This window comes from Odontomachus brunneus, unplaced genomic scaffold, assembly GCF_010583005.1.
Source record: "Odontomachus brunneus isolate Ranch 3 - 2012 unplaced genomic scaffold, Obru_v1 Obru_scaffold_138, whole genome shotgun sequence".
NCBI lineage: Eukaryota > Metazoa > Arthropoda > Insecta > Hymenoptera > Formicidae > Odontomachus > Odontomachus brunneus.
This window is the reverse complement of record NW_022639588.1, coordinates 51,041-63,645: the sequence shown is the minus strand read 5'-3', so window position 1 is coordinate 63,645 and position 12,605 is coordinate 51,041. Positions and strand designations below refer to the sequence as shown.

The 12,605-nt window shown below is 34.5% G+C and overlaps 1 protein-coding gene across 15 annotated transcripts in view; it reads left to right on the top strand.

The window, feature by feature from the left end:
• Positions 1 to 12,605, top strand: part of LOC116850228 (guanine nucleotide-releasing factor 2) — a 366,959-nt gene that overhangs the window by 328,664 nt on the left and 25,690 nt on the right. For 12 of the 15 annotated variants that reach the window (XM_032828261.1, XM_032828258.1, XM_032828256.1 and 9 more), the window contains 5 exons: positions 283 to 399; positions 1,355 to 1,674; positions 1,806 to 2,013; positions 2,378 to 2,401; positions 6,576 to 6,774. In XM_032828261.1, coding sequence (XP_032684152.1) covers positions 283 to 399; positions 1,355 to 1,674; positions 1,806 to 2,013; positions 2,378 to 2,401; positions 6,576 to 6,774 — 868 coding nt within the window. The remainder of the gene's footprint in view (positions 1 to 282; positions 400 to 1,354; positions 1,675 to 1,805; positions 2,014 to 2,377; positions 2,402 to 6,575; positions 6,775 to 12,605) is intronic. The other 3 variants (XM_032828253.1, XM_032828259.1, XM_032828260.1) reach the window with 2 other exon arrangements.

Sequence of the window (12,605 nt, the reverse complement as noted above, 5' to 3'; positions counted from 1 at the left end):
ATATATATATATATATATATATATATATATATATATATATATATATAACACATTGTTCTTTGTATAAGCGTATGTGAGATAAACGCGTTCGCCGCTTTAATAAAATAGAAATTACATTTTTAGTACATTGTGAAAAAAACATCATTAACACTATGTACATATTATGATATTAAACCGAGTTTTCCTGTCACTTATCTTGTTTACACTGTGATGTGGTAATGGAAAATGGTGATAAGTTGCAAATTGATTTGTAAACATAACATGTATTCTATATCATTATAGGGATGCAAGTTAATGGTACTTCAAACTATAGTTGCTGGGACAGTTCTGAAACTAGTATACCGAGTACTATGTTGCTAGGCCAACAAACACCTCAAGAAATGCTTAATCCATTCACTGGTGTGTAATTCTTTTCATTATATAGATAAATAGTTTAATGACGAAGAATATCAATGTACCCGCAAAATCGTGGCCGCACATGATTAATCCCGTAAAAAATATATGCGTTTTTCACATTAGAAGATAATAGAAAAGATTAAAAATATTTAACGATTCACTTATTATTTTTTTTTCATTTGGTTGTGTCCCAGACTTTCCTGCGCAATTTTTGTGGGAACATAGAACGGATTTAGGTAAACATGAAAATGATAGAGAACTTTTTTGTTCAGTTTGACATAATGTATAAATATATAACAGCAGACAGCTCCACTACAGCTCATTTACCATATCGCGTGTGACCATTTACCAATCTTTTTTAATTAATATCTCGAGATTTATGCGAATATCGCAAAACATAGGATTTTTATATTCACTTTAATCTGTTCTACATTCACACAAAATTACGGATGAGAGTCTGAGACATCTTGTGTATATAACTTTTTTCTTTTTTTATTTAATGAAATATTTCGAAATACCTTCCTCCTCCCCTCCTCTCTCTCTCTCTCTTTTTCTCTCACACACATACATACACACACATGAACATTATAAAAGAAAGGAAAAATACGAGAGCTAAAATTACGCAAGAATTCCTCAAATAACTTGTGGAGCAAGTTGCGTGGGTGGAATCGACCTTTCGCGACTGCATGAATAAACAGTATCTTATAGATCTTCTCTCAAGGCACAGAAAATATCTCGCACAGTGAGATCAAGCAGTTACTCTTCTCTCTTTCATCTCGTACAGTGTTATCATAAGATATCTTGTGCGAAATGTCGTATAGAACTAACTTCAATTAGGATAATATGAAAATGTTCTTCCGTAAGGAAATATCGCTATAATTTTATATATCTAGTCATTGCAATTTTTTTTATACCAAATTACGCTAACTAATCTCATTTCTTATTTATCCTGTTTCAGGTATAGAAGGAAAGATGGAACGATTGTCCACTCAAACGCAGGAATCGGGTTTTATCTCTATGCATTCTCAACGAAGCTCATCCCAAAGTTACACCACTGCATCCAGCATGACGTCTAAGAGATCGTCGCAGCAAAGCAGCATTAGTTATAACTCTCAGTCATTCAGCACACAGCAACAGTCGTTTTCTCAGACCAAATTATCTTCGGATAGTAATGGCTCTATTTTTACACAGAGAACGATGACTAGTTCCAAAAGTACTATTAGTACGACTAATATGTCTGGAAATGGGGACTCAGCTTTATTAGAGAAATTGGTAAATGTAAGTGTTGCTACATGTTTTTTTTTGTTTCATTTTCGTATTATTGTATTTCGTATTATTTATGTTTCGTATTATTTTTCTATAAACTGAATCTGATCTAAAGCATAATCGTTTGGCGTATATGTGTGCAGGAAATGGAATCAATAGGTACATCCGATTCTAACGGAGTGCCACCGGCGTTGCCAGAGAAGCGATCCAAACGAAGAAAAGAGCGGCAGCCATCGCAATACGATAACGTACCAGAAAACGAGCATTTAACCACATGCACTTTGCATACCAGTAACGGAGATAGTCCGGATGCCAACAAGCCACCTCCTCTGCCTTTAAAGAAGCGCCACAGTAAGTAATCTTATCTTTCATAACTGTCCATTATTAACAATTGTCGATGTCTATGATGACAAAGGAAGCCTGCAGAATATCTAATGACCATAGTGTTGGTGTTAATCTTTATTTCTCCATTGTTTAAAGATTTACATGAATTCCTAAAGACATTACACTAACAAGTATTCCTCAGAGGCTAATGTAACTGTCTCATGAAGCGATCGTAACGTTTTTCATGTTTGATTCGGACCGGATACATAAACTTAGTCTGTTTACTTTGTATGAATTTCCACATAGATATTAAGATCAAACTTTATAGTTGTCATTCCAAATTACTCTGTGATAGTGGGTTAAAACTGACACAATATTTTGTATCCCTCAGTGTTCCAATCAGTGGCATATTCTGGTAAGTGGGATCCTGCCCACACAATTCAACTACCCCTCAGCAAATACTTTCACGCTAAGTTAATGTTCTACGTTTCACACTTTATCTGAAATTTTTAATTCCAGGCTTCTTACGGCATGTTTTATTGTTATTCTGTCTTCCTTTCATTTGAAAATATCTTGGAAATATGATTTTGTTTGATGTTGAAGCTTGAATTTTTATTAATAATCGCAGCTTATTCATGGCTTATCTTTAATTCGCATTATGGGTACAAGAATTATGGTGGAAGAAATTTTAGCTACGACGCTGGATATTATACTAATCGATGAAACGTACATAACACGTAGTTGATATTTCACTTATTTTCAGTTTGCCTTACTTTCCCACGAAAGAATCGATAAGTTACATTATCATTATTCATGATCATTTAAGACACAAAAAATAATCTACGAGTTTCGCACACGGTACAATGTCCTAATACTAATGAAGGAAAGACAGCTCTTGCGAGCTTACGTGGGCGTCGTAATCTTTTTCTAATTAATTTGACCTTTTCCGTAATAGTCAGTCGACAGTTATGCTCCATCAGTTGTTGAAACGAGCTAAAACTTAGTTTCTATCTTTGCGTCAAGACAAACGGAGTAAAAAGCGAACGAATCGTTAACGTGGAACCATCTTAACTTACGTGACATTTCTTTAATGAAGTCCGCGATTACTGTAACACTTGTTCCCATTGCGGAACAGCTCAATCGTTGAAGTGTAATATTCACAGTAACGCGAAAGATGCTGTTTAAACGGTTTCACACTTATTCCAGTGAGTTGTATTTTTTTCACTTGTACACGTAGCTTGTCGGAATAACAATTACACGATGTGTTGTTGCTTGTGCATCAGTGTTACCAAGCGATCCCATACGTCGTACGCTTTTCAATATCTTTTCGCGGCATATACAAGGTATCTCAGACCTCTATGATCACATTTTACGAGAACGTAGAACGGATTAAGGTGAGCAAAAAAGTCCTGTGCCGTTTTGCGATATTCGCAATAGTTTTCGAGAAATTAATTATTTTGTCTTATTTAATGAGAGCAAAGGAAGCGGCAGCCGAAAGAAAGATGTCTTCGGCCGGCGCGCGATCGTAATACACACGAATCGCGACTCGCTGCGTCCCTCCGCTCATAGCTACGAGACACAGCAAGGCTTGATACACTAACACATATGCATGACATATCCGTGTGCCGAATCGACGCCGAATCGAAACGTGTCGTTGCTTCGACTGCATACGTGCATATGTAGAAATTAAACAACGAAGCGGCAACACACTCTTAGATTCGGCATCGATTCAGCACATGGATATGTCATGCATATAGGTTAGTATATCAAGCCTCGTAGTTAAGGACGGAGGGACGCAGCGAATCACGATTCGCGTGTATCACGGACGCGCGCCAGCCAAAGACATCTTTCTTTTGGCTGCCGCTTTCTTTGCTCTCATTAGCTGACAAAGAGAACACCAGGTGACTGTTCCGGGGATTTTTATGCGCTTTTTACAGGCTGTTCTTGGGCAAAAAAATGACACGTGTCCGACCGTTTCAGCCAATGGGCCATAGTTTTGAAGAAATCGATTTTTAAAAATGACTCTAGTCAGCCGCGGCACACTTGATATGTTTGATTGTCACCGTTGAAAAGCAGCAGCAGTAGCGCAGTAGGTAAAACGTTGGCTTCATATATAGTGGGTTGCGTGTTCAAATCTCGTCTCATGTATTTCTTTTATTAAAAATTTGTTCTTATCTGTAATTATTTATATTATTGTAGATATACACGAAAAAGATTATTTATTTAATTATATTAATATATTTTTTTGATAAATATGCAGAATAATGGACTACCCTCCGATTTTAATAATCTTTGAATATATTATACATTTAACCATCTTGAATAATATTCAAGAGGTTTTAACCGTCGCTCGTTGTTTATTAAAAAGTTATTAACAAAGAAAGTGTAATGAACATAATGCAATTTTCTGATACTATATATACTGATATTGTAATTTCGTATTGTCATGTTTTTCGATAAGTGAAAATTTACATTTCTTACCGGAATGAAATAAGTTATTATTGATATTAGACATATGAAACGTACTTGTAAGGAATGATAAGCCAGTATACGACAGTCTTTCGTATAGTTACCGTTTGACTGTTGAAAAATGAAATTCTATGAATTTCTCGCATTAACGACGAGAAGAATCGAGTTGTTAAATTATTTGTGCGCAAAAAATGTTGTACGTGAAAAAATAAAGTGTCCACGTTGCGAAAATATTGTTAAATTTAATACAGAAGAATTAATTATTTATTGCACCCAACATTATTACAAACAAATTAAAGGTCATAAACGGAAACAAATAATTTGTAATTTTAAAATAAGTGCTTTGAATGGGACTTGGTTTTCGCAGGCAAATTTAGACATTGTTATAGTTTGTCGATTGATCTGCTATGTCCTAAAGATAAATACTCCTCGACAGAAATTTTTGGAGCAGAAACTAAATATTTCCACACATAACAGTGGTACACATATATACAGTGGTAGATTGGACTAACTTTTGTCGAGAGGTAATTATTTTGTATTAATTAATATTTTTATTTTTATAAATATATATATTATAATATTCTAATGTAAGAAACTCGCATTTAGATAATGAAATAATGGTTAATACACAATCAAGAACGAATTAGTGGAGATGGAATTATTATTGAGATTGATGAATCAAAATTTGGACGTCGCAAATATAATCGTGGGCGATTAATTACGGGACAATGGCTTTTTGGTGGCATAGAATGTCATATAAATAGGATATTTATCATGCCAGTTGAAAATCGTAAAGCGGAAACACTTGTGCTACTAATTGAAAAATATATTGCTCCTGGATCAATAATCTACAGTGATTGCTGGAAAGCTTACGAACAAATAGATACAAATATATATCAGCATAAAACAGTAAATCATTCTAAAAATTTTGTTTGATCCAGATACAGGTGTGTACACTCAAAATATCGACCGGCTATGGAGAGATGTGTGTCATAATGTTCCTCAATAGGTCGTAGAGAATATCATTTTAATCATTATTTAGCAGAATTTGTTTTCAAGAAAACATTTAATTTTGATGAACGATTAGATGCTTTCTTTAATGTAATGTCTATTATGTACCTTATATCTGAAAATATAATTTAATTTACGCATTTTATTGCATTTATAAATTTAATTGCATTTATAAATTAATCTTAATTTAAATTTTTTTTTTAATAAGTACTGTAATCTCGAACGACTAGCGGGAGGTTGCGCACCTCGCACCTTTCCCCCTAAAAATTAACCAAACCCAACCTATTGTCATATTAAACGTCAGTTATTGTTTATTAAAGTATTCAACTTTTGTGTTAATGTAACGATAGGTTGAGTTAGGTTAGTTTGGAGGAGGGTGCGGGGGGCGCAGCCCCCTGCTAGTCGTTCGATATTGCAGTTATTCGATATTACTCGTTAACAGTACACAGTATTGAAAAATTGTAATATATTTTTCGAACTTCTTTCATCAATAACTTTTTAACAAACAATGAGCGACGGCTAAAACGTTCTGAGAGTTATTTAGGAGGGTGATCTCTACAACATATGTCAAGGTCAAGATAATCGGAGGGTGGTCCGTTATTCTGCATAATTATCGTTGGACCGCGCCCAAAATAATTAATTTCCCAAAAACTATCTAACTATGCGAATATCGCAAAACGGCACAGGATTTTCTCACTTACCTCAATCCGTTCTACGTTCTCACAAAGTGTGATCATGGAGGTCTCAGACAAAGATGCCACTTTTAGCTTTTATACCAAGTAGCAGCGTGTAGAAGGGATACGTACACAAACGAGCGACAGTGTACGTGTACGCTCGACTCTTAGGTCGTCGAAGCTTGTTCACCGGCTAGCTTGTGTGCGTATCCTCTCCACACTGCTACTTGCTGTAAGTAAGTTAAAAGTGGCATCCTTGGTCTGAGACACCCTGTATATATATCGTGCTTGCGTCGTTCATCTATTGTATTATATGCCATTAAAAGTTCAATTTTTACACGTAATTTATAATAACAGAAGTTTTTTTTTCTTTATTTATTCTCTCGATGTTTCAGCGAAGTGTTCGCATTGGTAATCTATCTGTCGTCTTTGCAGTCATGGCGTACATGGAGATGTTTGGAAATTGCTCCCACAGTAATAACGACTTCATCTCTGGTCTCGGGACCCGTCATTCCGTAGCAGCTTACAATTCGATGCAAGCGGAATGGCAGCAACACGAGATGGCTCTTACCACAACTCAATCGTGTTCCTTCATGACACACACTGCTGTGACTGCTCTACATGACAGCTCAAAGTATGCATTGTCACAAAAATATACGTCGTAAAATTTAAATATATAGAAACCCTGTCTAGATATAGCTTCCGGAATGGAGCCGTGTCTTGAATCAGCGATATGCCGACGTTTCGCAAACGTTGCAGTTTGCATCATCAGGGCTGAGAACTCTGATACTGAGCTCCCTTGGGTAAAGGTAGTCCTTATATGTCCCCCTCCCCCCCCCCTCCCTTTGTGTAGATGGTGTTTAGGGAGTAGGGGACGAGGCTTGGATCCAGCCAATCAGCGTATTTTAATTGATCAGCTGGTCAATTAAAAAACCGGGAGGGCAGTATGCCAAATAGATTCAAGACACGGCTCCATTCCGGAAGCTATATCTAGACATTGTATCAATGGCCGTGAAAGCCTCAAATCTAGTATATAGAAACCCTGATGAAAATATTTTACTGAAAATCTATTTTAATTAATCCCTTTTCATTAAAATTCATTACGTTCATAAAATTCATTAAAATTTATTAAGTTTCTTTAAGATTAATTAAGGATAATTAAAGTTCATTAAAATTCATTAAAATTCGTAAAATGTATTTTATTGTTATATAACAATAAAATTAATTTTATGAATTTTATTAAATCTTAATGAATTTTACAAATTTTAATGAATTTTAATTAATTTTAATTAATTTTAATTAATCTTAAAGAATCTTGATGAATTTTACGAATTTTAATGAATTTTAATGAATTTTAATTAATCTTAAAGAATCTTAATGAATTTTAATGAAAAAGGATCAATTGAGAGAGATTTTTAATAAATATTTTAATAAAATATTTCCATCAGGAAATACTTATAAATAATCTGGTATTTCAAAATAAAACATATTTAAAAGTCTATAGACAAATCTTATATATTTTAATGATATTTTAATATGATACAATGATATATATTTATCAAAAAATAACAAGAGATAAAAATTATTTCCTTCTCATGGAGCTCTGAAAATTTTTTCAGCATTTTTTAATTAACTTTTTAATACTGTATTTTATTGTATCTTCTTGAAGTACTAAAAAGTTAATTAAGAAATTCTGAAAAATTCTCAGAGCTCTACAAGAAAAAATAAATAATTTTTATCTCTTGCTATTTTTCGATAAAGTTGATAGAATTCAAGTAAAAAATTATTGAAACCAATAATTTTGTAGATATTTCCGTAAATATATATAGAATATAGAGGTCGTATAAAAATGTTTTCAAACAAAAGTTGTTTGTTTCTTTACGTAGAATAAAATTCCGTAATAAAAAATATATATTTCTATTTAAAAAAGAAAAGTTGACCTCCACCTGACGTTGGCGATGCCACTCAAGGTCAAACTGATAAGATCAGTAAATACATCTTTTTAGACTCTACTTTTGTATTAAGCATTTTTTTCGGAACTGCGTATTTTTCAAAATATTTAGGGGTTGCAAGTCTTTTGGGACACACTATACATGTATTAGATGTACAAACTAATTCGGTGCTTTTATTTGATAAAAAAAACGTTACATTTTCGATTATCATTATCTCCATTATTTTCAATGATTTTATGCTATTTTTTAAGCTGCTGAGTTATATCTTGATAAAAATTGGTTTTCGAAGGAAGTCAATAAAGTTATGTATGCATTTTTATTATTGCATTTTACATTTCTTTAAAGTGTACATCTTTATAATGTAATCTGTCCGGTGATGCTGTAACGGTCGAAACAGATGGTAATCTGAATAAGTCAAGTTTAACGAATTGCGTTAAGAAAATCTTCCCAGCCTAGATTAAAGATGTTCTTCTTGGTTCTTTTTGCTTTACATGTAGCCGAATGTTATCATGCAATAAATTAATATTTCGGTTTCTTTGCTTAATAATCTGTTTTTATTTCCTAATCCATCGTTCAATCGATTAAATTGTTACTGACAACCGTATTTGAACAACTTACGTGATTATTTTCTATTTAAGAAGCAAAAAGTATATCATGAGGAACATGTACACTATCGATGACACTTGTTTATTAACATCTTTTATATTAATGTTTTATATTAATGTTGCTCGTTCTGTTATTTTATAGAGAGTTTGATAAACAATATTAATTAATAAACAATATTAAAAATACTTCAAATCTATAATAGCGTAGTAAAACATTTAAATGATATTTAGAAACGCATAAAATTAAAAACACCGAATTAATTTCTACATCAATAATAAGTACAATAGCTTCACTTGGAAAAGTTTATTTATATATATAGTATTATAATAGAAATTTACAAGGTGTAAATTAATACCTATTACTTTTGGAGCATGTAGGAGGATTATAGTTAATAAATTTTTCATTAAAAATTCATGTCAGGAAAGGAATTGTATTTCTGTGCTACAAATAAGATAACATTCGTGCGTCTCGTGGTAAATATTTTGCACATTTTTAGTTCCACCGGATTGTCTGTTTGCAGGGGTAGCTGTACCATAAACGTTGATTTGGTATTTTAGATTTTTTAGCTACAAGAGTTGCTCAAAGTACTGACTTTATTATAAATACTCCAGCTACGAATTATGTTCTAGTATACTCGTTAAAAAATGCCTGGATTGTTGGATATTTTGCGTTACAGTTGCAATTATTGCTATTAATTCTTCTTCAGACTCGATAAAGCTTTTATATACTAAATTGTGTTTCCACAAGAAGCAGTCTTTGTCGGAGACATCTTTGTTCCAAGATGTAGGACGGAAACATAACGTTTCCGGACATGAGTTTATAATAAAAAAAAAAAAAATGATGAACTATAATTTCTCTATGTGCTCTAAAAGTTTATAATACATACACTTTATTCATTTACACTTTGTATAATATACTAACAAGGAGATGCATGGAACCATTCCTCTCCGATTCGAATGAGCTTGAAATATGTTGTAATGCAGACTAAAATAAGGGACATGTATTTTTTTTATACATACCCAATTGCATTTTCAGAGGGTGAAACACTTTGAAGGAAAATCGATATTTCTCTTTCGGAACATGCACCGTCAAAAGTATAAGAAATAGAAAAAACTATTTAAACCAAAATTGAATTGTTTGAAGTGTACTTTACAATAGTGTTTTTAGTTTTAAAATAATGTTAAAATGTTAAACTTATCCCCACCACTCACCAATTTTTTTTATAATTTAAAAATTTTGTTTCTACTAAATGAAAGGATTTTTTATTCCGAATTTAACCATGTATGATAAAGACATTTTCCGACATACGGACTCTTCAAAAAATAGATGGAAACACGTCTATATACCCGTAGCGCTATATGTAGCCGCCTATTTCACGCCATACATATACGTAACACTTCTCTTCGTAACTTCCTCATAGTAAAAGACTGATAATACTGAAGATAGTACTGATATACAGAATATATAATCATAAAACATTTCAATATATAACAACAACAATAAAATTAATTATTTTATGCACAACAATAGTCATATTCAGGGTGTCCCGCATAAGACGTACGAAAAGAATAATAGAATATTAAGTGTACAACTTTGCTTTCGCCGTTTTTTTTTCCGAAATTCGAGGCTTTATTGTAAAAAACTGCTTATATATTTATGATTCAAAGTATTGTCCATTGGTGGCCATTACTTTCTCCCATCTTTCGGGCAGCGTACGAATCTCGCGTCGAAAAAACTGGTCATCTTTTGAGGCGATCCACGAATCGATCCAATTTTTTACTTCTTCATAAGACCGGAAGTGCTGGTCAGCCAGGCCGTGTGCCATTGATTGAAACAAGTGATAGTCAGAGGGAGCAACGTCTGGAAAATACGGCGGGTGGGGTAGGACTTCCCATTTCAACATTTCCAAGTATGTCTTGACCACTTTCGCAACATGGGTTCGAGCATTGCCATGCTGCAAAATCACTTTATCGTGTCTCTCGTTGTATTGCGGCCGTTTGTCTTTCAATGCTCGACTCAAACGCATCAATTGCGTTCAATCACCTGTGATTGTTTCAGTCGGTTTTAACAGCTTATAATACACTACGCCGAGCTGGTCCCACCAAATACAGAGCATGACTTTGGAGCCGTGAATATTCGGTTTGGCCGTCGACGTGGAAGCATGGCCGGGAACTCTCCATGATTTTCTGCGCTTGGGGTTATCGTAATGAACTCATTTTTCGTCCTCAGTCATAATGCGATGCAGAAATCCTTTCCGTCTTTGCTTTTCAAGCAGCTGTTCACAGCAAACAAACGACGTTCAACATCTCTCGGCTTCAATTCGTACGGCACCCAATTTCCTTGCTTCTGAATCATTCCCATGGCTTTGAGGCGTTTTGAAATGGTTTGTTGAGTCATTCCCAATGATCGTGCCAATTCTTCTTGATTTTGACATGAGTCTTGATCAAGTAATGCCTCCAATTCTACATCTTCGAAAATCTTCTCTCTTCCACCGCTATGCCGGTCTTCGATGTCAAAATCACCGTTCTTGAAGCGTTGAAATTACTCACGACACGTTACTTCTTTCACTAATAGCGGCCTCACCATAAGTATTTGAGAACATTCGATGAGCCTCAGCCGCAGATTTCTTCATATTGAATCAGAAAATTAAAACCTCCCGCAAATGACGAGAATTTGGCTCGTAAACTGAAATTTTCAATCGAGAATAACTTTATGATGCAGACACAAATCGACTAATATTTCTATGGGGTCTTCGTCGACCGCGGCGAGCCGTATGTCCCACCTGCCGCGTCGCCGCGCTCTGATATGTTCAACTATTTTAATTAATATCTCGAAATTTTACGTGGTTGTTTGGAAAATGACCTATATAATTTTTGTTCACTTTTATGTATTCTACTTTCTGTATACTACTTTTATGTATTACTTTTATGTATGCAACTTTGCTTCCGCCGTTTTCCTATAGATGGCTTTAGCGGTAAGTGGTGGTCGAAATAAATAGATCATAGACGTCATACAATAAACTTGGGCATCTGTCAACATAATCCCATCCCCTGAAGAAAATGGACGATTGCTCGCGGGCCTATCTTATAGGCCAAAGAGGTGGACCGTTTGGCATATGGAAATGGGTAGCTCCGTGTGTGCGTACGTGTATGTGTGCGCTCGTTCGTTTTCTTCGCCGGCCGCGGCGAGCCGTATGTCCCGCCTGTCGCGTCGCGCGCTCTAATTTGTCCAAATATTTTTATTAATATCTCGAAATCTTACGTGGTTGTTTGAAAAATATGTATATACATATTTTGAAACTGAAATTTTATTTATGAGAAGTTTGTGTGTGTCTATTTTTGTAGTGCGTAATTGTAATAACTGTTGATGTAATTATTACGAAGGAAACGATACACGGAGTTGTATGGTCATGTTTATTAACTCAAAGATACCACAGATTACATATATTAAAAACATCACATTGATAAAATCATGCGTGGCATAATTGTATGCATGATATTAATTGCAAATATGTTATACAGAGTGTCCCGCGTAAGATGTGCCAAAAGAAAAATATAAGTAGAACAGATAAAAGTGAACAAAAATTATAGAAGTCATTTTTCAAACAACCACGTAAAATTTTGAGATATTAATTAAAATAGTTGGGCATATCAGAACGCAAAGACGCGGCAGGCGGGGCATACGGCTCGCCGTAACCGGCGAAGAAAATGGACGAGCGCACGTACACGGAGCTACTCATTTCAGTATGCCAAACGGCCCACCTCTTTGGCCTATAAAATAGGCCCGCGAGCAATCATCCATTTTTTTCGCCGGCCGCGGCGAGCCGTATGTCCCGCCTGCCGTGTCGCCGCGCTCTGATATGCTCAACTATTTTAATTAATATCTCGAAATTTTACGTGGTTGTTTG